Below are 25,484 nucleotides of genomic sequence, written 5' to 3'. Positions count from 1 at the left end.
TTTTCATTGGACTATTTTTGTTTCTATGATTTGTTTTAATATTTATTTAACTCAATAGTGCAGAAATAGACGTATTTTTAAGTTTTCTCAACTTCACATAAACACATGTGTTATTGGAATCATATTTTGATTGCTATTACTACGAGCGTTTAGGAAAATAAAAAAGTAACGATCATATCGACGAAACAATACTTTTACACGATTGGTTTCAGTACTCTTCGAACTGAAATTTATATATATCCGAGTGGAGACAAAAGTAAATGAAAGGAGTGGAGAGAGAGTATGATTCAGTGTGAGGGAATAAAGAGTGAGACAGACGGATAGGGTGTGAAAAAAAGAGAAATTACATCCGACATGGGTGACTTTTCTTGAGATGAAATATGAACAGAAATAAGGACAAGAACCCTTGACTTTTATATTGTACTCTAGGGGTGCCAAGTAGAGAGATGGTATATGAAATATACGAGTATATATGGAGTGATGAATGCAAAAGTAATTTTAAACGATAGCGAATATTTTATTTTACTTTCTGGGACGATATTGAAAAAAAAAAAACCTTTTGATCGGTCTGGTACAAAAGTTTTGTTTGCCATATGCGATAGGAGTGACTTTTCGTTTATTAACGTGACACCGTACGGTGGCTGTTCTAGATTAATCTTTATAGAATTTTATGTTTTTCGTATTAGTTTGAAACTTTTTTACCGTTTTAAAAATGATCGTTTATACATTATATTTGGTTCTCTCATGTGTTTATAAGGTAACGTTCAAACTGCTATTTGGATGGGCACCTACTTAATTACTATTATTATTATAGTCTGATTTTAAAAAGTATAAATACACTTGGAAGGCATATTCATCAGAATAAAATACTATCTACAATGTATAGCGAACGGTACTCCGTCTGAAGTAATAATTGGGGTGATGCGATGTAGTGAATGTATAATCAGCGTATTGCCTATAATCCGAGCACACACTACTCTACCGTGTCGTATCGTGTACTCGTGTTCTGTATATTTAATAATGTAGATAACAAAATATTGTTAACACGTTTTTTACAGAGTTAATGTATTTAACGCTGTCTATACGATATGTAGTTAACTTGGCTTAACTTTTTTATAGTGTGGGCCTGTGATCAATCACCATCGAAATCGTAATCGTAATTTAGTAATTATCTGTTTAAATACTCCTGTTCTGAACAAGTAACTAATCACATATTATATAATATTATTTAAGCAAAATAGAACATATTATGTAGCAATTTTTTACATTTTTGATAGAGATATATAGTTTATAATAAACACAACATTAGTAACTATATAATTAGAATTAAGTTACTTTATTAAATACAAAATAACTACATATATTACGTATATATAAAATATAAATCCTAAAACTTGAATGACTAATCATTCGTATAGTCACGTGACTGTGACTATCTTCTGAATAATAATACTACTAATAATCGACATAAATTTATATAAATCTTGGAAGACATTATGGTTTAATGAATATGGCCTATTATTTTAATGTGAAGTAAAGTTTCGATGGTTGATAATAATATTATGCCCCCATCGGAGGAAAAATATGTTTAACCTTTGCTATTGCTTAATGCAATAACTGTAGTTAGGATTTACTAAATATTGATTAATCTTGTTTTGATACGACTGTATATTAGGTATTAGGTATAGTTATGTCAACCTCGTCAGGTCGTTGTTAATTTTAATTCCAAGCATAGTTAAATGACCCGACTGCAGGATTCTTAAATGCTTCACTTAAAAGATTTTTTTCGATGTACTAATAACAATCATTATTATGGTTTTCACATTTTATCTATTCCAAAAACGATAGAATTTAATGTAAATTAAATTAAATTCCGTCTAGAAGCATTACGGAGTCGCAGGGAGTGGTCACGACTATATATAAGATCTTCGTCAGTTTGGTAGTTCTTCTCGAAACATATTATTATATTATTATGTGCTTAACCACATGGTATAACATTAGTTAAAAAAAAAAAGGTATTGACAAAGACTGCGAACATCGTAGTTTTATAATCTTGAACATAATATATCCTCATCTACATTCATTGTCCTGCAGAGGAACTCATCGGTGGTGTAAAATTTACCGTAAAATATTTTTGCATATTTTACATGCAAAGAAAAATATTAAATAAAAAAACGTGGAAGAATGGATTAACCGACGGTAGATAACAAGAAAAAACGTGTTTCAATAAGTAAATATTACTTTAAAAGAGGCTAACTGGCATTGTGATAAGTTTAGTAGCATATACTTTATAACGAGATGTCTTCCCTCTACAATCGATACAATTTTATACTTATGATACGACTCGTTAATAATAACATTGTCCTACGCTAAACGACCTACAAGCAGTACCAAATAATACATTTTATTGAAATTATAGAATCGTAATGTTTCAACCTATTAAATATTTAATTAATAAATTATATTTATATGCGATATCTATATCACAATATTTCGTGACTGCACGTCCCAAGTCTATTAATACAATTGAAGAAAAAACAATAAATACAAACTTGTTATAATTCCTTCTCATTTTGATCTCACAGTAGGATATTTTTTGTTTTCATCAAAAAATAAATTCGCTCATGTTCACGTTCGTATTTTTTTTCAAATCAACACGATGACGTTCACATTTCTTAAAAAATAAAAAAAAACATGCATATAGTGTTAGTACGATTTTTCGTTATTTATTTTTGTTTTTCGCATTATTCGTTATATACCTGAAATATACCATATCATTATTTTGAAATAACATAATAAATTATTCCATTAAACGTTTACTTTGTTAACACATCCCAACGGTAGGTATAAAAAAGTGAACAGTGGTGAAAGATTTGAATGCTTATATTTCCTCTAACCTTCGGTTATTGCGGTAGTAATCTTAGTAATTCCCACCTAATTACTTAATTTATAATTTTTAGCGGAACCTAAATATTAAAATTGTACGTACTACATTTATTGTAAAAACCTAGCCTACTAGGATTAAAAAAGGGGAAATCGTTTGGCTGTATATACGATTAAAACTGTACCTTACCATAGAGTAAGTCTCTGCACTAGATGTGTTAAATTTTAATTTAATAATAAATACAATAAATAAATCATTCCATATAAAAAACGACTCTGAGTAAATATATTCACATCAATCTATAATAAACTAAGAATTCAAAAGTCTGCACGTGTGTACCAGAGTTCCAACTTGGAGACATTTCAAACTACTTAGTGCCAACTACGATTGAACGTTATATAATTATTCCATCTTATAAACACATCCGACATTTACATTATTATAATTGGTTTTTAAGACCAAGTCTCGTTTAAATTAAATATATGTTACAGCCTTGCAGTTATAGAAGTTAACGAAGAAAACACATTCATGAGTTACCTGTGACCTAATAATTCTCTTTTTAGTTACCACGAAAATCGTGTAATCTATTACAAGAACGACAGTTCTCTATCTTTTATTTACTTTTAAAGTACTTAAGGCCATGGAAAATGTATTTTATTTAGTCACTAGTAATATTTTCTGCGATAGCGTATTGAAGTTCAGATGTTTTAAATAAACCGTCGTCAAATGGTTTTAATTTGATCAGCACACTGTGAAATTTTAAAATAGCTTACATATTGTATATGATACATGATTTAAAAACATTATAAATTCTACGATTTTTACACTACTTTTGTTGTTGAAATTAAAAAAATAATAATTATCTACACTTAATCATAATTTACAATTACTAAATTCCATACTGCATGTGTGCGTGTTGTGTAGGTATGATAGGTAGTAACCGTAATTATAAATCAGCAAGTATAAACTAAATTCGTGTTCCAAACATGCTACGACGTTTGATTCCAATGCAAAATAAAAATATTACAACCACCATTTAAAACTGTGGTAAGTAATTATATAAAAAGTAAAATTCCATAAAGGAAAAAAAAATAAAGGTCGTATAAAATATTACAATTATAAAAAGTATAAAAAGTAGTGTAAAAATAATTTATTGTTATAATAATTACATCAGCGTTTCTAACCATATGATTATTAATAGAATAAATAACTTATATGTTATTAAAAATTCAGTGTTTTACAATTATTAAAATAGTTTTCGATTCATAATAAAGTATGTATGATTATGTAATACGATAATGAGAATTATATTTGTAACTTATCCTTAACATACGAGAAATAGTGTTCAATATTATTATATTTTCAGCTCTGATCTAAATTAAACGGGGAGGAAAATATTGTTTTTATCCTGGAAAAAAATGATAGTGTATAATATAGTTATTAAATAAAACTATTATACAATTAGTTTTTAAAAAAAAAGATCCAATCAGTAGAACTCTACAGGATTTTTAACATAACGTACAATATTACCCTTAAATTGAAGAATCTATTAAATACAATACAATTAATACTTAAACAAAAATATCATTAGTTTTATATGTATAATATATTAGTCGAAAGTACTGTCTTAAATACATTATCATACTTTTAAAGTAGGTAAAAATAACATTTTTAATTCAAGTCTTTATGCAGTCAGTTTTAATTAACTAAAAACAATTATATAACAACAAAGGAAACTTGTTTATAAGCTATAAAGATATATAAATATAAAAAATGGATTATTTGGCAGTAGAGTTATCGTGTGATGCAGTCACTATATCACAGAACAGTAATAAATTGTAAATATATTAATAATTGGAAGTAATCAGCGTAAATGGAAATTGTATTAGCATAATAATATATTATATATAATAACATTATATTTTATATATTAAATTTATATTTATACATTTAATTTAAAGTTGATAATATCATTAAATCAAAATTAAATAATAATCAAGTTATTTTTAATCCTCAAATTAACTTAATACTTTATTTCGCATTACTTTAAAACAAAATATTTTTACACAAAATACATTTTTTTTTTTATAAACTAAGTTAGTTGATGTTTCTTTTTTAATAGGTATTATTAATTATAATAAATATTATTTGTGTGTTTTATAACACATTACGATATCCATTGTTAATGTTTTTTTATTACCTTTCTGTATTAAGATTTTTTTTTATTATAATGATTTGCTACGGCATGCATACTTTATTAAATTTAACATAAAATTAATTATAAAATTATTCAGTATTGACCTTTTAGTTTTTTTTTTTTATATAGAAATATTTGAACAGTGTAGTTATAAGAAAAAATATTTGTAAAACAGGTGAAGTGTACAATATAATAAAAAATAAATAATAAATTGATCACATTGTAATACTGTAATGCCCGGGTACTGCTAACCCTACTATTACTATTTCAGAGGAATATTATATAACATTCTTTCTCCCATAAAAATTTAAAAATTAATCAAAATGACCCTTTTAAATCTATTTTTCCGTAAAAAAAAAAATATATTATGCACAATAAAATAATATTTCATATAGGTTTTTAAATTCTAAGTTATCATTGTTATTATTTTTGTTTTTATATAATAAGTAATTTCTGTATTATAAAATGTATTGTTATCGGGTCGGGGGAACCTTGTTACAATATTAGTTATCCATAGAAGGTAAATATTCCTTATGGATAACTTTTCTATAACTCAGGGTTAGTGCATTATGCATGAGGATTTTTATCATTAGTAAGAACCGTTCGGTTTATAAATCTATAATAATTGTTATATTTAAAACAGTACTTTGTTGTCTTGAAAATGGCTGTTAATAAGTGTATTGCTGAGTTCGCTCGTATTGATGATATTAGTGTCGAATTGCCTGCCGTGTGTCATTTTAATATATTAAGTAATGATCCAGATAATATGTCAAAAAAGTGTTTAGTGTATATATTTTATATTGGTCAATCATATAGTGTGTTTTAATTGTATAAAATATATATATATTATAAAGTTTAACGAAATACTACAGTATAATATATTGAATGTATCCATCATTAATATCAAAATATATATTTTGGAAATAAAATAACTCACTGCAATTAGATTTTTGATTGTGTTTAGGTTTTAATAATTTCTTAATAAGAATGTCTCTATAAACATTACTGTATTTTAGTATAAAACTATCTTAGTTATTGTCAACAATTATTTGATACTTGTAATTTTAGATTGTGAATTTAAAATGTTTATAAAACTATTTTATTTTTGTTGTAATTTAAAAAAAAATGTATAAGTGATTTGGAACTTTTTATGAAATCGTATACTACGTGATGTTGACTTAAAAGCTAGTAATATTATTGGTAATATTATATTATAAAATTATATATTTATAATTTTATATAATAATATACTTTATAGGTATTCTATTTTTAGTATTTTATTTATTTTATTTGTTTGAGTAGGAAAGGAAATAGTTCAAACTATACTGGAAAAATATAATTTTTCTTATAAATAAAGTCTGACAGATCGTCTCCACTCAGAACCGTTTTCCATCCAAAACAATAATATTATTTTACATTGAATTCAAATGTAACACATTCATTCATAGTGACATATATTATGACAATGGAAATAAAAAACAAACTATACAGGAATAACTTTTTGATATTTTCTTTTATTTTTTATGTCTATTTCTGAATAATTTCTAAAGTTTCTGAGAAATATGTAAAACAAATTTAGTTAATATGAAAATTAATTGCAAAGAACTATTTTTTCAGTAGTCAGAATCCTTGTGATGCACTTTCGCGCTTATATTTCATAAGTAACAATAGTTCATATGAAAGTTTACACAACATAGTTTTATTTTAGTAAAAGTTATAATATTTATTTAGAAATTTGCAGTTTTTTTTGCCTTTTATAAAGGTCCACAGTTGTGTATACTTTACTAAAAAGTTTTCTAATATAATAAACAGGAGTAGAATTGTCAAAATTCAACTTTTCTTCTATGAACCTCGTTGTTTGATACTTAAAAAATACCCTGTCATAATCTTGAAATCATTCAAAAGGAAATTGCATTGTATTTGTAATCTCGATAAGTTTGTGGTTAACGACTTATGATGTTGATGTGATATGCACAAATATATGATATAACATATATATTTATATATATTTTATTCTATGATTTATTTTCGTAACTTTAAAAAGATATAGGTAGGTGGTAGATTTAAATAATCACAGAAGTTGAAAAATGACATCTAATATATATTTTTTATCTTGACACGAACTTTTTAAATTGTAATACAATTAATTTTGAAATAATATCATCCCATTTGGTATTTAATTACTATAGGAAATTAAAAATTTACTTAACATAAAATAGCTGTAAGAAAATACAAGTTGTAAAACAATTACTGGTGTCTACCACTTTGGTTGACAGGGCTATATTTATAATAGTTCGTAATAATATAATTTGTATATTACTATTTAGTATGTAATGTGTTTGAATTAATTTTATGTGTTAATACTTCGTATATTATCCCTTGTATAATAAAATATTTATTTGCCTAACCATTTACAATCAAGTGAAGAATATTTCCATTTCAACAAATAGTTATAGATCTGTTATGTGAAACAAACTATATAAACTAACATTAGTCTGTACGAACGAATCTGGAATATCAGATTATTTCACTTGACAAATTATTTTAATAACTATAATATAATTTTCAAACGCACTGACCCGTATCCAATATCTAATCTTATAAAATAAAAATAAAACAAATTTCGACCCATGATAAAATTAATAGTTCATGATGTTTTCTAAAATTCGTACCTTGAAAAAAACGCAAGGTGTTCCCGAGTATATGTAAGTGGAATATGTCTTAATTTTACGACTGACTTAATCCGTACGCTTACATTCAAAATTATGGAATATGAGTGAATAAAAACCGCATAATAATAATTTATATTTTATTTTATTTTAAAAATATACATAATATAAATAAAATAAAAATAATTTTTGGAATGATTATGTCTTTAAAAAGCAAAGATTATGGATGATACACAGAACTCTATACTTAAATATTTATCAAGCAGATTTTAACTAGAACCTGTTCAAATATAAGAATACACAATGTATAAAAACATAAAAATGATTAAATATAAATACAACCAAAAAATAAACCAACTGTACTAAGGTACATAAAACCATCCATATTGTGTTTGGTAGTAAGAAACTATTAAGTAATTTGAATTTACTGTACATCTATCTAACTTTTTTAATTAGGTAATAAGTCAATGTTTATATTCCATTTTAGGAAACTATTAATAATTACCCCGAAGTATTAGGAGAGTTTGCGGATTTCAAATAGGTACAGTTATCGAATATTAATATCTTCATATCCTAAAAAATTGAATCATGTATTTTAATATACACAAAAACATTCAATTTTTACCTTAGAAATAGAAAAAGGAATATAAGTAGTTTTACTGAAAAATGTTTCACGAGAATTTGCAATAAACCATTTATGACTGCATAATAATTTAAGTATCGTAAATTACTAACTTGGTATAATACACAGAACACAATAAAGTAATGTATTATATTAAATTAACAAATGTCATTAAATAAATGAAGAGGGATCTTATAAACTATTTGTTTCGATGTATCAAAATATAATCAGTTGGCTATTAACCGGTTACATAGAAAACGGTTTTGTTTATATTTTTAACAGTATTCTGTAAGAACAAAACATGCATTTGCACCGGATCAGACTGTACAGAATGTCCCATGAAATAGTTTGAGTTTAAATTTTTCACTATTTTTAGTTTCAATGATCACAAAGTTGTTTTTATCATATTTTATATCAATTATCGTTTTAATTAAATAATTAGCTACCCCTTTTCCCCGTAGTGCTTGTATATTTCGTTTGCTCGTTGTTTTATAGCCACAGATTGGTTTACTACTGAATATAGTCATCGGATATAGTATAATATATACCAAATATAGTTATCGCCATTTAATGTAGATTTAATTTAGAATAAATTACCGTTATTTATTCAATATTTGATTACTTCCTTCAATTTATGAAGCTGATGGAATTTATTACCCACTGTGTATCTACATAACAACAAGAAGCAATAAAAACATTCAATCACTGGACTAAAAAATATGATTGATTGTATAATTGAATTGATAACTGTTATAAAAATATAAAAAACAATGCTGGGTCAAGATAAATAGTGAGTGATACTATTTGTTCATTTTGCATAAGTATAGGTATAGTAGAACTTACCAATAGTTTGTAATATTAACGGTATACAAATTGCGTGAATTGTTTTCTTTTTATAATGATTTTGATTATTAACGTCTAATAATTGTTAAGAGTTTAGATACAATTAATATACTACACATAAATACATTCGTTTAGTTTGCACTTTTGATGCACTCTTTGATTAAATTATGTAAAATTGGTTAGATTAAAAAGTATATTTATATTAATGCTAAATAAATCTGTTCTTTGACGTATTAAACTGATTCATTAATAAAAAAAAAAAAACTTTATTAAAATAAATTTATTTAGCTTAAAATGTTTAATAACACTGATAGTAGATAATTGTATTCACTATTTATGTATGATAGCATTGAATCACTGTGGCTCGATGTGAATTCGAACTGTGCATTCATATACTCAACTGCGTTAAGCAACTCGTCTGTGACTTAACTGGCTCAGTGTCTATATGCCTCTTCAATGAATACCCGCCAGTCGTCATCGAATAGCTGCAAGATGAATGTATGGTAAACGTCAAGAAAAATGTATACAAAAGCAACCCATCTTGCCTACCAATCGTGTTAAACCCATCGGCCGTGACCGCTGTGTCGGTTAATAGGCATCAGTTCACGGCTTATCAGAGAATACTGAAGCACAGTTTCAGTGTTATTAGTCTGAATAGTTTTTCAAACACGACTCGTTATCAGTTTTGTCCGATAATGCTGTTCAAGCCATTCCTTTGTACCCCCCACCCCACAAGATAGCTTACAAGTATGTTTGGCAGGCCTATAAATAAAAAAAAAACGAATAATGTATTAAATGATAATAAATATTTATATTATTTCATAAATAATTATTTTGGATTTTAAGTGGAGCGTTAAATTTATTTATTTTATAATGGTGTGTGTGTGTATGTGTACACGATAAGTAGGTAATCGATAAAATACTTTGATTTTAAACTTGGAGGATGGTTTTAGATAGAAAATTGGTTCTAATTTATACTTAAAATAGGCTAAATTCTTAATACTTTTTTTATAATCGGGAAAAACCAATAAATTCTTACGCAAATCAAATTTGAAAAACAAAATATGTTTTGTTGTCTTGGTGTAATTCAACAAAAAATATACGTACATACTTAAAAATTTCACTAAATATTAAATGTGTAGGTATTATTTTTTTCTATTTATGATTAAATATTTAAAATATTTCGAATCTTTTTAAAATATTTATAGGCATTAAGAAATTGTCTATTTTTTTTTTTTCTATTTAAAACGAAAAATTATTCACTGGGTAAAATTAATACTTGAAAATTGAATACAAAGCTCCTCATTAGTTTTTCTTAACTAAAAACTATTGAATATCTGTAGTTACAGTATTTTTTTTTTAAAGTGTTAAAATTAATAATTTTGACAAAATTCATAAAAATCTCAAAAATTAGTAAAGTATTGTTAGATATTCATAAAAATGTTCTTATATATATATTATATATATATATATATATATATATATATATATATATATATATATACATTTTTAGAATTTAATATAAGATTCCTAATACGTATTTCATATTAAAACTATAAAATCTAAAAAAATTATAAAGATACTTATTTACATTTTAAGTTAAAATTTAGACGATATTATACTTGTTTGAATAATAAATAACAATTTTAATTATTTTGTTATAATTTAAAAAAACATATTATTATTTGAGGGAACTTTGAACTTTTATGTATATTATAATATATTATTATGAATTTTACGATAAGCAATACAATTTTTCATTTATTTTAAGATATTATAAATGTATACTATTTATCTATTTTTACTGGTCAGTGGTATTAACGAAACATTTTATTACTAATGTACTAATGTTATGTTATATTGAGGCGATGTTGCTGTGATAAAGTCCTCGACGAGCAATCGACTAACACGATAATAGCCTCTAGTGAAGCACTATACATTCTAATATACGAAGAATTCTGCTCCTAAATATATGGCTCCCAGCGATGGCGAATGGAAATGTTTTGTTCATAGTAGCCTATTATTCTAATGCCTAGTAAGACATTTCAATAATAATAGTCATACATTATAATATACGCCTTCAGTAAATGTTTTTTAAAAGTCAATAAAACTTAATTTTGCAATAAAATACATATTACATAATATTATTTTATTCATTTTTTCAAATAGAAAATACCTCTCAATAACAATAGCGGACAAACTGTTTGTTGTTGGGTTTACTTTCTATAATAACGATGTTTAACAATCAGATATAAAATATCAAAGACATTAATTAGTTTGGGTCTATCTACTATTATAATATTATAGAACTATCTTACTCGGTTTTTGCAATCCTCTTCTTCAACTTTTGCACATTCTGCATCCATACATTTAGCTGCAAGAATAAATCATATTTTTAAGACAAATGTTTTTAACTTAATATAAAATAATAAGTTTAGAATTCATACCATTTTCTTCAGCACAGTCCATTTTTCTAACAATTCCTTCTAGTAGTACAGGATTTACTAACAAACGGAAATTATGTGGATACAGTTTATCGAACGACCTAATCATTTCCTCGTCTATGTCCAATTGTGTTCTTTCATGTTCGTGAATAAACCTGCAGAAATAAAAAATCAAATTTATAACATTACACACGATGTACAACTATACGTCAGTCTCATTGCTAGACTAATAAAACGGTATTTCTAATTTACGTATTTTTTATTCCATAACACACAGTACACATTATAATATATGAATTAATCCTATTCAATTTTCGTTTAATTTATGCTTAAAAATTAAGATAAAATATTATTCAGGAACACACTACGTCACTGCGATCAATGAATGGTAAATTATATTTACCAATCGATACACAAATCGGAACCAGGTATAGTGTCGCCTGTTAATAAACTGTTTTCGTTCCACTTGAAGTTCGTCGTTATATTGAACATTTCTTGATATGTGTCAAGTATTTTGCAAAAGTCTCTTTTTTCTTCGAGTTTACTATGGGTCAATATATTTTATAAATATTTATGTAATTGCTTTTTTTATGTTTGCCGTTTACTTACCTCCCTACAATGCTCAACGATGACAGTTTTTTAATTAGCGACGAGCTTGTCTTTCTTCTGTGAATTAAAAAATAGCAAATAATTATTATTGATTATTAATATCAATATTTATGGTTATATTATATACTTAGAAGTAATTTTGGGAGGTGCCACATGAATTCCAGCTAAAGACCTTTCCCAGTCCAATGGTATTGCTTGGACAGCATTATCGGGCGGAATTGATAATGATTTGTGTTTGAAAAACCACTCATATAGTGGTTCGTCGGACTGAGCGTAATAACATTGAAGTCCTGCGTTTGGTATTTCCTGATAGGCCGCAAACTGACGCTTATCGTCCGACACGGCGGTTACGATTGGCGGGTTTAAGACGGTCGGCCGACAAGACGGATCGCCGTTGTAGAAAATGTTCCTGGCGTTTGCGATCCATTCGCCTTCCAGCGGTTCGATGACGGCTGGTGGGTATTCGTTGAAAGGGCAAACCGGAACTGGATGATTAAGTCCCATGACAAGTAACTTGACGTAGTCGTATTTAACCGTGGCGTTTGAATGTTTCCTCAGCGCTTTCAGCCAACTCGAATATTTTGACTTAGCTGTCATTGAAACGAGTGCCAAAGTATTAAAAAAATAAGGATCATAATATTACATGTCTAGTATAAAAAATAATAATAGTAATAACTTTTAAAAATTATCATTTGTATTAAGCAATTACGTTTTATTAGACTAATAAAATAAATATATTATTTTAAAACTCTTACACTTTAACAAAGTTAAACTATTTTGGTTGAAAATAATTATTTATTCTTCGTTTTACTTACCATCCATGTCATCTTTCCTAAGTATTACTAACTTAACTATTCGAGCATAAAATTCAAACATGTCAGCTAAATTGGGGGTTGCCTTTGATGTCGAACTGACGTTTTTTATGGAATTACTTTTTTTAATGATTTTTGACATTTTTATGAGTTGATTGTATGTATGATCAAATTATTATGTTATAAATTTTTATAAATTTCAGAATAAAATAAAATTTGATAACGGTTTGTAAATAATTTAAATCATTAACAACACCTGTTACCTTGGTGATTCATCATAGGCAATTAAATATTATTTTAAAAATGGATTATTTACCGCAATGTTTTTTTTTAGCTTACATTTTAGTTATGTTAAAAAACTTAGCATAATTTTTAATTATGAATAAATTTGATTGAATGTCGGAGATACATAGTTGGTTGAATAGTAAATAAATTATGTTTGTTTTTCATCTGGTTATGTACACTCTGTCATTCAGGAAAATTGAAATGTCGCTAAAAATAAATATCAAACCTCACCGAACTTGCTGCGTTCATTTAGCATAAATCTTTTTCAAATTTATATTATATAGAATTATTTAAATCATTTTAAATGTATACGTGAAACGCATGAAATTAAAAATAAACAAACATCCAATGACAGTCCAATTTTACTGTTTTAAATGTTTACTTTTGTATTTTGGCGGGTATATCAAACCAAATAAATGTAAATGAACCTCTTCTCGTATTTGAATGGTTACGTGACGTTAAATATATAGACATAATATTTTATTTTATAGCCATATATTCATATAATTTTCAAATTCAAAACTATTCGTTGTCTAAAACATAAAGAAATCTTTTTAATTTATTTTTAATAATCCATACGCCATGATTCATGAATCTAAGTCGTAAGTAAAAAGTTTGTTTTTTCTGTTCACTGAACTATAAATGTCTCTTTCATGTCCAAAATCAAATTTTTAATTAAAATCCATAAGTATAATTATTTTATCCAAGGCTCCTAAGTGTTCGTAAACATCATTCCAATTCAAATAAAACAAAATGAAACGTTTTATTCCGTAATATATTTTATTATTTTGTACGTCGTAATTTTTTAAAATATGTACCCTTAAAAGTTTATATATATATATATATATATTAAATACTTATCGTACTCAAATAAAGTAAGAAAAAAAATTTCAATGTTTTAAAAAATGTTTAATTGTTGGGATTAATGAATACTTAAAAATGCAGTTAGTGCATAAATGTATTTTTAATATAATCTAAAAACATTAAATAATATGCAATATGGATTATTGTATATTATGTAACCAGCAATACGTGTATGTGTACTATATACATTACATTTTTGAAATAATGTTGAATTAACTTAATAATTGCGGTATTACTTAGCACTTCTATTTTATTTATATCTTATGAAAATACTTCAATCTATTTACTAAATCATAAAAATATGGATAATGAATACAAAATATTAAAGATTTAAGAAATATTAATATTTTTAGATTTAAAATGTGAAAGCAATATAAAATAATATTCCAATAAAAATGTAACTTACCTAATTCATATAGTTAATAACTAGCATTGTAATAATTTAATTGTAAAAGTGTGATTTATGGAATGTATACCTACACAAAACAAACAAATTTAATTATAATAAATTATCAATTAATATGTATGTAACCAAAAAATAATAATTTACACGACAAAAAATATTATTTTATATATTTGTACACGTCATGAGTCATAGACTCATGGATAATATTATCGTTTCTCACATTCGTATATATTTATATAGGATGCAAATTACAATCATTAAATGTAAAAAAAATAAAAATAAAAAGGATCATTTAAACATAATATCAATCACAGTAAAAACGAATTAATTAGTATAATACTTTATAAATTCATAAAATTATTCTTAGAAAACTATTTATGGATATAATAAATTTAATTAAATATCATACAATTAGTACTCTTTGTAAACGTATATAATATTATTATATTAATTATAAAAAAAAGTTAAATAAATCAAAATAATTATTAAATTGTAAGTATAAATTAATATTTGAAATATAAATAAAACCGTACCGTATTTATCATACCACTCAAAAGTCTGGGGATCAAGTTAGCTAGTGATTAGTTTTTTTTAGAAATATTTAATGTGGTCTATGCTTAGAATGATATTATAGTTATGAATAATAATGATAAAGATACGACAAATAACATGCAACACACGAGACACGAAGAAAACAATTCATAAAGATTGCTGTTTCAAAACTTGACCTACGATTTCAGATCGAGTTCAGTTAATTATTATTGCCTGGCAGTAAATTGCGGTTGGGCTAAGTACCTATGCGGCCAGATGATAAAGTATGTATACGGATTCGAAAGGCGAGAAATAATTGGATTACAACTGCAAGACGATTATACAATCTAAATCAACCGATAGAAATATGAGTCTCCTCGCATGTAATGTCGTCTTGTCGTCAAGATTTGAGTGAAAATTAAATAGTTATAATTTCAATAATAAGACGATCGACTTTAGACTATATGATTTAAACGATAATAATTTATTTGAATAATAACGCGTATTGTTATAATTTGCTTTGTTTTTTTTTTTTTTTGAATTAATATTATAAACGAGAAAGTTTTCCCCCTTTAGGTTATTTAATCAAATTGTATGCGAAATACCATAGAACGAATCGTATTGTCGGTTTCAATTTTATCCCTAACTCGGATTATGTCATGAATTATTTATAATACAACTCTTAAACAAAAACTAAATCATACCTATTAAAAATACAATTGGAATTTGTGCAGTTTCATAAAATATATAGGTAACTTAACTGAAAACTTTGTAATAATTTTAAGCAAAAGAATTTAAAAATATACATTTCCCTTCAATTATGTAAAAAATGAGAAATGAGTAGGAATAAGAATTTAAAATTTACATTCTGAGAAAATCTATAAAATAAAAATTGATTTTATTATCCGAATCAAAAGGTTTTTGAAATACCTAATATATTAATATATTATTTTGTGTAATGAATCTATAAAATATTTTTTTTATAAATAATAAATATACATTAATTGTGTAAATTATACAATTTAATATAAGAAATTTACTAAGCAATTACAAATACTCTTAAACAGCTATATCATATTAAAATTCAATTATATAAACGAAATTTTTTAGTATGATTGTAAACATTTTTTTTTAAATTTAATGTAACTTTGTCTAAATTGATAGAATAACTAATTCTTAAAATAAATTTTTATCAAAGTCGAATAAACCTTAACTGCACATGAAATGAGTTTTTAACTAAAAATAAATATTTGGCCCAACATTTGGCCTTATAAAAATAACTTTAAGCGGCTGTAAAAAAATATACAAAGTACATGTGAGTTAGAACAGTAGTACTTTAATACTTATATATAGGTATATACATTTAAAGTAAAACTAAACTTTTGTTACAAAATCTACTTTCGTTTAAAAAAAAACACTCAGATTTAGTTGTGAATGGTTTAAAAAAACTATTTTCTTTAGCGAAATTGTAGAACGATTGTAATATTTAATTAAATTGAAAATCGAACTTTTTAACAGAATCGTTGAACTTTGCCTTAGTCAGTATTTGAATAAAAATTACTCGATTGAATTACCAAAAATAATGAAAACAAACAAAATCAATACGATTACTGGCATTTCAATTGTAAAAACGCATCAGTGCATTTAAAAATGTATCAAACTTCACTTTAAGTGTTTGCTTTATTATTGTCATCGATATTATTAGAACCTACAATACTTATGATATTTTTCAATACCTATTTAAATACAATCACATCGACAGATGCTGAATTCGAATAAAAGAGGTATTAGTATTGTAAATCCAGAAATTCGAATACTTCAATGTTCTTGTTGGCATAAAGAAATTATTCTAATAAAATATTTAAATATTATACATAATGATATAGAATATGTGTGAAAATTAACTATAATTACGTATGTTTTTTTATAGTTTTGTATTATAAAAATGTAAGTGTATTAAAATATGTAGCTTATATTTTAATATTTTTAAGGCTTACACGTGTTTAACAATTTATTCCATTGGCGTACACGAAATCATGAACTGCTACACGCATAACATTGCATTTACTCTAATACTTCATATATATTATTAATATTGGTTCAATTATAGAATCTTTGAACAATATTTGATAATGTTTATCTTACAGACTAAATTATATAATCAAATCAAAAATAAGATTGTTATTTATTAAATTGTTAAAGCATTTATAAAAAAAAGCAGTATGGTAAATAGATTAAATATCTGATTAATGTGTTGTTTTAATTGGTACTTTTACTGTGACGTATGCCTCGTGATAACTGTACATTTAATAAAATATAAATACGTTTTTATTTGTATGAAGTATGTATTTATGTTTTCATAAAATAAATTTACCTTGTTTTATAACAAGTTTTAGTTGTTATTACTTTGAGACCCGAATAGATAATCATTTAAGAAATTCGTCTGTGCGTGATTATGACACACATACATACATGTGATACTGCAAAAATCATTTTTAAGTTCAAGCACGAACAAACGATGATATCGTCTTTCCTTATATCAACGAATATCTAGCGTCGTCTTTTGTAAGTGTCCGACAACAGACTGTTTTTCGCGTGACAAGCGACTCTTATTGCATCACTTAAAAATCATAGCATGGAAAATCTCAACAAATTCGAATTTGCGTTTTATATATCAAAGTGGATTCGTATTTTAAGACGTGGAGGTGTTAGGGTAGTGGCATAAATGTCGGGGCGGAGACAAGGAACTTGTCCCCTATTTTACTATTTTAGTAAGGTAAAATTTATAATTTTTCCCCTCCAAATATGACAATAGTAGACATCTTTAAATCTTCTAAAATAGAAATAATACAATTAATTTAACATATATTTTATATGATAAAAATATTTGTTTTCTCGAACTATTGCTTTCAGTTACCTAAACCTGAGTACCTTTATTCACGCGTCTCTTACTGTATAATATTTAGATATATTGGTTACCACATTATTTCTGCTACAATACAATAATCTAATAATATATTTCACGAATAATATGATTGCATAATATCATCATTATCATATTATTATTTTAAAACAAGTATTATAATATAACACCTTTTTTATGAACTCTTATTTATCTAGATAATATTATTTAATGATTACTAAATATTAATATTAATTTTTTTTTTTTATACTTACAATTTGCTTCTAAGTCATGAAATACGTTTTAAGAGATGTATAAAAATTAAAAACATACAATTAGGTTATGGTTTCAATTTTGGTAAATAAATTATAACGCCCTCACCTTATATTTTTATCCAATTACGCCCACATGTGTGACTGTGTTATTAGTATTAAGTTAGAATGACATATTCAACGTGAAAAATCAAATTACCGTATTGGCCCGTCTGAGATAATTGTTTACCAAAGCCAATCTCGCTGTGATAATATATCCTATAAATAACAAATATTACAGTAGCAAAATCCATTTAATAAACCTTTAGCAAAAATTCATAATTGGTAAAAATTGTTTAAAAATAAAATATGAAACTACTGTTCAGAAACATTTAATGCTAACTTTTTTTAAAGTTAGCAACGATATAGTTTTTTCTACCTCTGAAAAAGTTCATAAAACTAAGGTTAGCCTTGATGATTTGTCCAAAACGACAATAAATTTTAATAACGTCTACTCTAGAGTAACAGAACTGTAATTATAATCATGTCGAAGAACATTTTTCGCTCGACTTCCGACTGGTAGCTAATGGTAGGATGGGGTAAAATTCGAGAAAAAAAATTTTTCCATCACCCCGGGAAGCGGAGAAATAAAAGGAAAACCAAAAGAAACGGGCATTTTACAGTACGTTAAACGCGGCGTTTGCAGTTCGAGCGTGTGCGCACCAAATTTTTTTTCTCTCGGCCTTTGCGCTAGTTGCCAGGTCGTCTTCTCTGTGGTTTTTTTTCCATATCGCCCCCTCTTCCACACACATCCAAAATGGCTCGTACTCACCGTCCCATTGTCATCTCGTACAATTCACTCCCATAAACGACTTCGGCCGACCGGAAAACTATCGTGTTCGTGGGCACGCACACATACAACACACGCATATAACACCGACACGCGAAACCGGCCTGTGACATATGTGATCGGCGGTGTCGTGCAACCGTGCATGAGGTATATTTTTCCCTTATTTTTTTTCTGTTGCATGTGGTAATAATATATCACACAGTCATACGACTTAAACATATAATATACATAGTGATCCAACAAGCATTCTTAACCATTTTCTTCCAACAATATTGTAGTTATAAAATATTTTATAATACGAATATTATATTTTTTTATGATTGTATTTTAAATAGATTCTACTTAAGGAGTTTTATATTGAACCAACATACTTAAGCATTTAAATAAAATTATCCGCATTTTTAACATAACGTATTAAGTGAATATTTTTTTGAAAATGTAAACGCATCAAAATCAAAATTTCAAAGAGGTTTTCGAATTAACTAACTTTACTTGATGAACATGATAAGGTCTTGGTTGACAAGGTTGGTTGACTTTGCTTGATAAATTTCATGGTTTAAGAATATTTTGTGGCCATCGTGGCGGTTTGAAAATATTAATAATTAATATTGAATATCAAAATTTATAATTTTTGAAAATGATCCATTTATAAAAAATGCTAAATTTGATGTTGTGTATATTTTAAATTTTTGTTAAAACGTAATTAAGGAGTAAGGACTATGATTCTTTGTATAAACATTTTGAAATCTAAGAAACTAAGCTGTTAAACTAAGTTTGTATCACCATTTAACATTCATTAAATAATACAAAAAATGTTAAGAATTGTAAAACATTGCCTTAAAGTATATTTAAAATTCAAAAAATTAGAATTAAAATAAATTAATAGAAGAAATGGGTGTGAGTGATACTTGATATATCACCCTGTTATATAATATTAATCCACACACACACACCTATATATATATATTTAGTCTCGTGAACGACCGTACACGTTCTTCTATAATGGCCAAACGTTCTTTACATTATTATATAATAATATAATACGAGTATACGCGTGGTTTTATCGGCACGGTAAAAAAAGCAAATAAAATAATGAAAAAACTAAAATCCCTCGCGCCAAAAGCAATATTCTGGTAACACGTTTTCCGAAAAACATATTTTATTTTTTATTTTTGTGATATTTGTTTTGTTTTTTTTCCAAATCATAAACGCCGTCCATTGGTTTTTACGCGATCATCTAGCGTGCTTTTATTTTACGTCGCGAGGGCGTTCCCGAAGTATCTGAACTTGTGCGTGTGTATTATTATTATTATTATTACTATTATTATTATATGACGTAAAAGAAAAATACTGTTCCGCTCAACTGTACGACATTATTGTGTAGGGTGAATGTTTTCGAAACGCACCCGGGGACACGTCTCGGGAAACTTTTGTTTCGTTCTTTTTTTTTCAAGATTAACGTGTCCATTGCGTCATTCTAAAAATATATTTTTTTAGGATATTTTGATCATACCAATACATCTTGATTACAACCTACACTACACTCGGACTTATTAATAAAGTACCTATAACAATGTTTCTTCATTTGAAATTTTAATTTTTTATTATATTTTCATGAAGAAGTGTAACTACGTATTTTTTAAAGAACAAATTAGAAGAATTGAAATAATATAAAATTGTCCTCATTCGTAAATATTTTGTATTTAATTGCAATGCTGTATTATGCTAATAAATACAAATTATGGAAACTGGATGTATAGTTAGTATTATTATGAAATGTTATTATAAGAAAAATTAATATTGTGATGACAATTATTGTATAAAATATTTTTTTCTAGAGATATAATATTAAAATAACCGCATACAAACAGAAACAATTTAGTTTTATAAATGAATTAAGATCTTTGAACTTATAAATACATATTTTGGTAAGACTATTACAATAATACAATTTTGATCAATATCTAGATAAGTAACAACTTAACATAAACATTATAGTTTACATTAGACGGGTAAAAATAACTGTCAGAGTCATAATGTATCAAGTGTTATAATAGTGGTGATAATATTATATTATCAACTATTATATGTGTAAGCTAAACATAAATTCAAGCATATCATTAAATTCTAAAAATAATTACGATACAATACAAGGAGAATCTTTAATAAAACTACATCATTTAAAAATGTATTAACGATTTTGAAAATATCTTACATAATTTCCTGTCAAAATAAAACAATAATTAATTTTTACGACTAATGATATATTAACAGAAATACATACAGAAAAAACCGACTGGGATAAATTAAGAAAAAAATGTAATTCAATCAAGTTTCAAAGCAACACCTAATTATTATTACATTTTTCGATACAGTGTTCTTAAAATATATCTAAATATTTTATACACAGAAAATAATAATAATAATAATCATTTTTGTGATCGAGCAACTTGCAAAACGATAAAAATTCGACCGAGAAGAAATTCAAATCGTCAATATCGTCGGAAATTTTTTATTTTGGAATAATGTAATCATTTCCTGTGGAATTAAACCTATTTATAAATTCTGGAGATAGAAAACGGCTACCCAGTTCCCGGAGAAAAGTTTAATCACGAGTGACTGAAAATTACATGATAATACCACGGTGGCGGTTGCTTCTCTGGCTCTATGTATTCTTTATTCGCCGGGTTTATGTTGTAAAGCCCTGCCACGAATTACCGTGCGTGTCCGGTCGTGGTCGGCGATAATGCCGCTACGTGCGTTCGGCAAATCGCACGTACACCGCGTAAAATCATAAATGGTTGGGACTCACGAAAAACGGGCTGGTAGGTGAAACACGAAAATTACAAAAACAAATAAAAAAAACAGGGGCGAAAAAAATACACAGGTTATGAAACCCAGGACTGTGGGTCCGTAGTTTCCGGATTTGTTTAGTGCAAATGGACCGTCGAGAGAGCAACCAGCCTGCAGGACCGTCTAAGCCTTTGGGGCTGAAAGTAATGAATTCCCCAGATGATATGACCTCGTGTGTCTCGTGTGTGTGTATTATATATATAAACACCACGGTATAATGGAACTCTTCGTCCGTCTATCCTCGTATCTGCTCCGCTGATCCCTCATTCACGTTTCCGTTTGTTTTTTTGAGGTCAGCAGGACGGCGGAAAGGATAAAACGTCACTCGGCTCGTTTCTGGGTTTCTCAACTTTTATGACAGCGAAAACGTGACAGGCCGTCGGGAAAACCAGATCTGCTTCTTATATTCAACTATTTCCTTCTACCGTCATCATATTCATTTTTTCCTATACTTTTAACTTTTGTTCCATAGTTAAACACTTATGTAAATTAACCGAAACTCGTCGTCAAAAAATGTTTGGTGTCAGTTATTATTATGAGGATGAATAATAATAATTCAAAACCGAAATCTGCAACCAATTATCTCTAGAACCAATTTTTTTATAATTTTATAGCAATCATTTAGTGCGTACTTAAGTTATAACGTATTATGTTTAAAGAGATTAAAAGTCATATACGAATATGATATAATAATATAAGTATATGCTTTGTTATGCTTGGTCCTCGTTTTGAATTTTGAGTAAATTGATAGATTAATTAGTTTTAAAATTATGAATATTTTTTTTTTATGCAAACAATCTTTATTAATTTTATAATTAATATATATACGGACGATATAGGTAATAATAATATGTAATATATGTAATAACCATATAATATCTAAATGCATTGACCCATATCAAACATCTAGTCTTATAATGTGTTTAAGAAAACGAATTTTAGTAATTTTACCCTGTGATTAAAATTTGAATTAATCATCTCTTTAATTAGTTGCTTATGTCGTCTAAATGCGTTAATTGAAAACGTAAGGCGTTCTCGAGCATATATAAGCGTAGTAAGCTTTAATTTTACGACTGACATAACTGGCGCCCTACATTCAACGTAGTTAGTGTATTACTGAGGAGGACAGTGACAGCAAAAGAAAAGTTGTCTCTGGAATATGTATACGTAAAAACATCATATATTATATTTATTTAAGTATTATAATTTACTAGATCGACGTACACAAAATACAAGAAACAGCCTCGATATAAGTAAACATATTTTTTTTTTTTATTAATGGAAAATAGAAGTGTAGGTATTTAAATAGTGCTGATATTCAGATATATTAAAATATTATTAAATATAGTCGATTACCCTCAACTATTATAATCAATTATTATTTTAAAGAATCTTTATACATGATATAATATTATATAGATCATGATTTATAAAGGTGCTTATATAAATATTTAAGATAGTTATTTGTACAACACGTTAATTGAAAAAAAAAAATTGATAATCAAAAATATAGTTTTTATATTTTGTATTTTTAGTGCTAATATATTTATCACAAATATGCTATGCTATGTGCATTCAGCTAAACTAAATATATAATAATATTACTGTGGCCACAATCTCTTGAATAACACCTGCAGGATAGTCATTGTAACGGAGTTATTCAATAATTCTAATGGCGCTAATCCACTCGATTCGTTCATTCGTCATCCCGTACACTGGAATAATTATGGCATCAAGTTAAATTAACAATTCTGTCTCGCGTAAGGCGTCACCGTGAGATAAGCGACAATTAATTATACCATTTATTTGCAGGGGAAACCATGTAATTATGTATTCATTCAAAAACGAGGGGTCCTAACAAGACTGCCAAGGAGATGCGGCGGGGGAAGGGGTAGAGACATTTTATCGGAGCTTAAAAGTTCAACTCGGCCGCCACGCCCATGACCTGTTTGATTTATTAAGGGAAATTGCCGTATCGCCTTTACCTTTGTCATTATTATTATTGTTGCTATTATTATTGTGCGTGTGAATATCAGAATACAAACTTTGCGTACACCTATGGTTTACTGCTGAACAAACGTTTGAATTTACGACATGCTGGAACAACGTTTAGTGGGTAATTGCTGAATTTAGTAGCTTTAGGTAACTATATATTTAATTAAAGTAAATTTGGTTGAATTCCGATAATAAGTACAAAACATGTTGAGTCACTAATTGCACTCAAAGGCTACTAAAATATTATAGATATTAAATTTTTTTATTTAGTAGAATAAACGATGTATATAAATGCAGCAAGATCTTAATGTAACACGATGTTTAGAAAAATCGAGTTTGTACTATAAATTCTTAGTCAAAAAATTCAAAAATACTTCTTTAATAGTAAGGAGAATTTTGTGACATCTTATTATATAAACTATATGATATTTCAATTTATTATTTGCTTAATGTACGAGTATACTATTTAAATTATTAATTTTATTTTGTTGTTGTACTAATTATGTGTGTTATCTAGTACTCACCTAACACTACAGTGAAAAGTGAAAAATATATTATATACTTTGTTTTTGGCCGATAATATTAGTAAAGTACTTATTTTCTGTAAATAGTCAAATAAGCAAACTCAGTTTAATAGATTGAAAATGTATTATTTACATACAAATATAAATGTTTAAAATAAAATCAAAAGTCAATACGAGAGAAATACTTAAAAAAATTTTTTTTAATAAATATATTAATACGTGTTTACATTCGACACTACGGTCGAAATATAATGGGTAGTTAAAATGACCGTGAAATTAATAGAAACTGGGCTAAATATTCATGAATTATTTGAACTATTCAACGAAGAAATTAAATTATAAAAAAAGTAATAACGAACTACTATGAAAATGGGTAGAGTCGTATGACCCAAACAAAAGAAAGTGGAATAATATGTCATATCATATTGACACTCTAATTTGAACGAAAACGTATACCGAACATAATATTGTACATCATACATACATATATATAGTATATATCACAAAATGATTGAACGAAAATAAATTAAAATATACGTACCCTTATGTTATACTTGATAAACAACAAAATATGGTTCTCGATGAAATATTAGCAATAATATTTGGATAAAAATTAATATATACATAATATCAAATAAATGTACACATTCAAACATAGTTGATTGAAGTGTTATCGTAGCTTTGAATATAATATGATTCAAACAGTGGGAAAACAATTCTTGAAATTGTTCATTGGAATTAAAAAAGTTCCAATAGTATTATAATATTATACTATATTTATAATTAAAAGAAAATTGATTTTACATCATCTATTTAATTTTTTAAATCACAAATAATCTCTTTGTTTTTTTTTTCGTAATCATCAATGTAACTGTAAAAAAATAATAACATATTATATTTTTGTTTTGAATTTAATCCAATGAAAATAATCAAACGTTTTACT

The 25,484-nt window shown here is 26.4% G+C and overlaps 1 protein-coding gene across 1 annotated transcript; it reads right to left on the bottom strand.

Moving 5' to 3' along the window:
• Positions 1 to 11,524: 11,524 nt before the first annotated feature.
• LOC132918610 (uncharacterized) lies at positions 11,525 to 13,222 on the bottom strand. Its single transcript, XM_060979958.1, has 6 exons — positions 13,084 to 13,222; positions 12,396 to 12,858; positions 12,269 to 12,325; positions 12,063 to 12,203; positions 11,663 to 11,814; positions 11,525 to 11,589 (listed from the first exon to the last, which is right to left on the bottom strand). The coding sequence occupies exons 1-6, from the start codon at positions 13,220 to 13,222 to the stop codon at positions 11,525 to 11,527; spliced, it is 1,017 nt and encodes a 338-aa protein (XP_060835941.1).
• Positions 13,223 to 25,484: the final 12,262 nt, after the last annotated feature.

Source organism: Rhopalosiphum padi, chromosome 1 (genome assembly GCF_020882245.1).
Source record: "Rhopalosiphum padi isolate XX-2018 chromosome 1, ASM2088224v1, whole genome shotgun sequence".
NCBI classification, from domain to species: domain Eukaryota; kingdom Metazoa; phylum Arthropoda; class Insecta; order Hemiptera; family Aphididae; genus Rhopalosiphum; species Rhopalosiphum padi.
The sequence above is the reverse complement of the archived record's forward strand: the minus strand, read 5'-3'. Positions and strand labels throughout refer to the sequence as shown.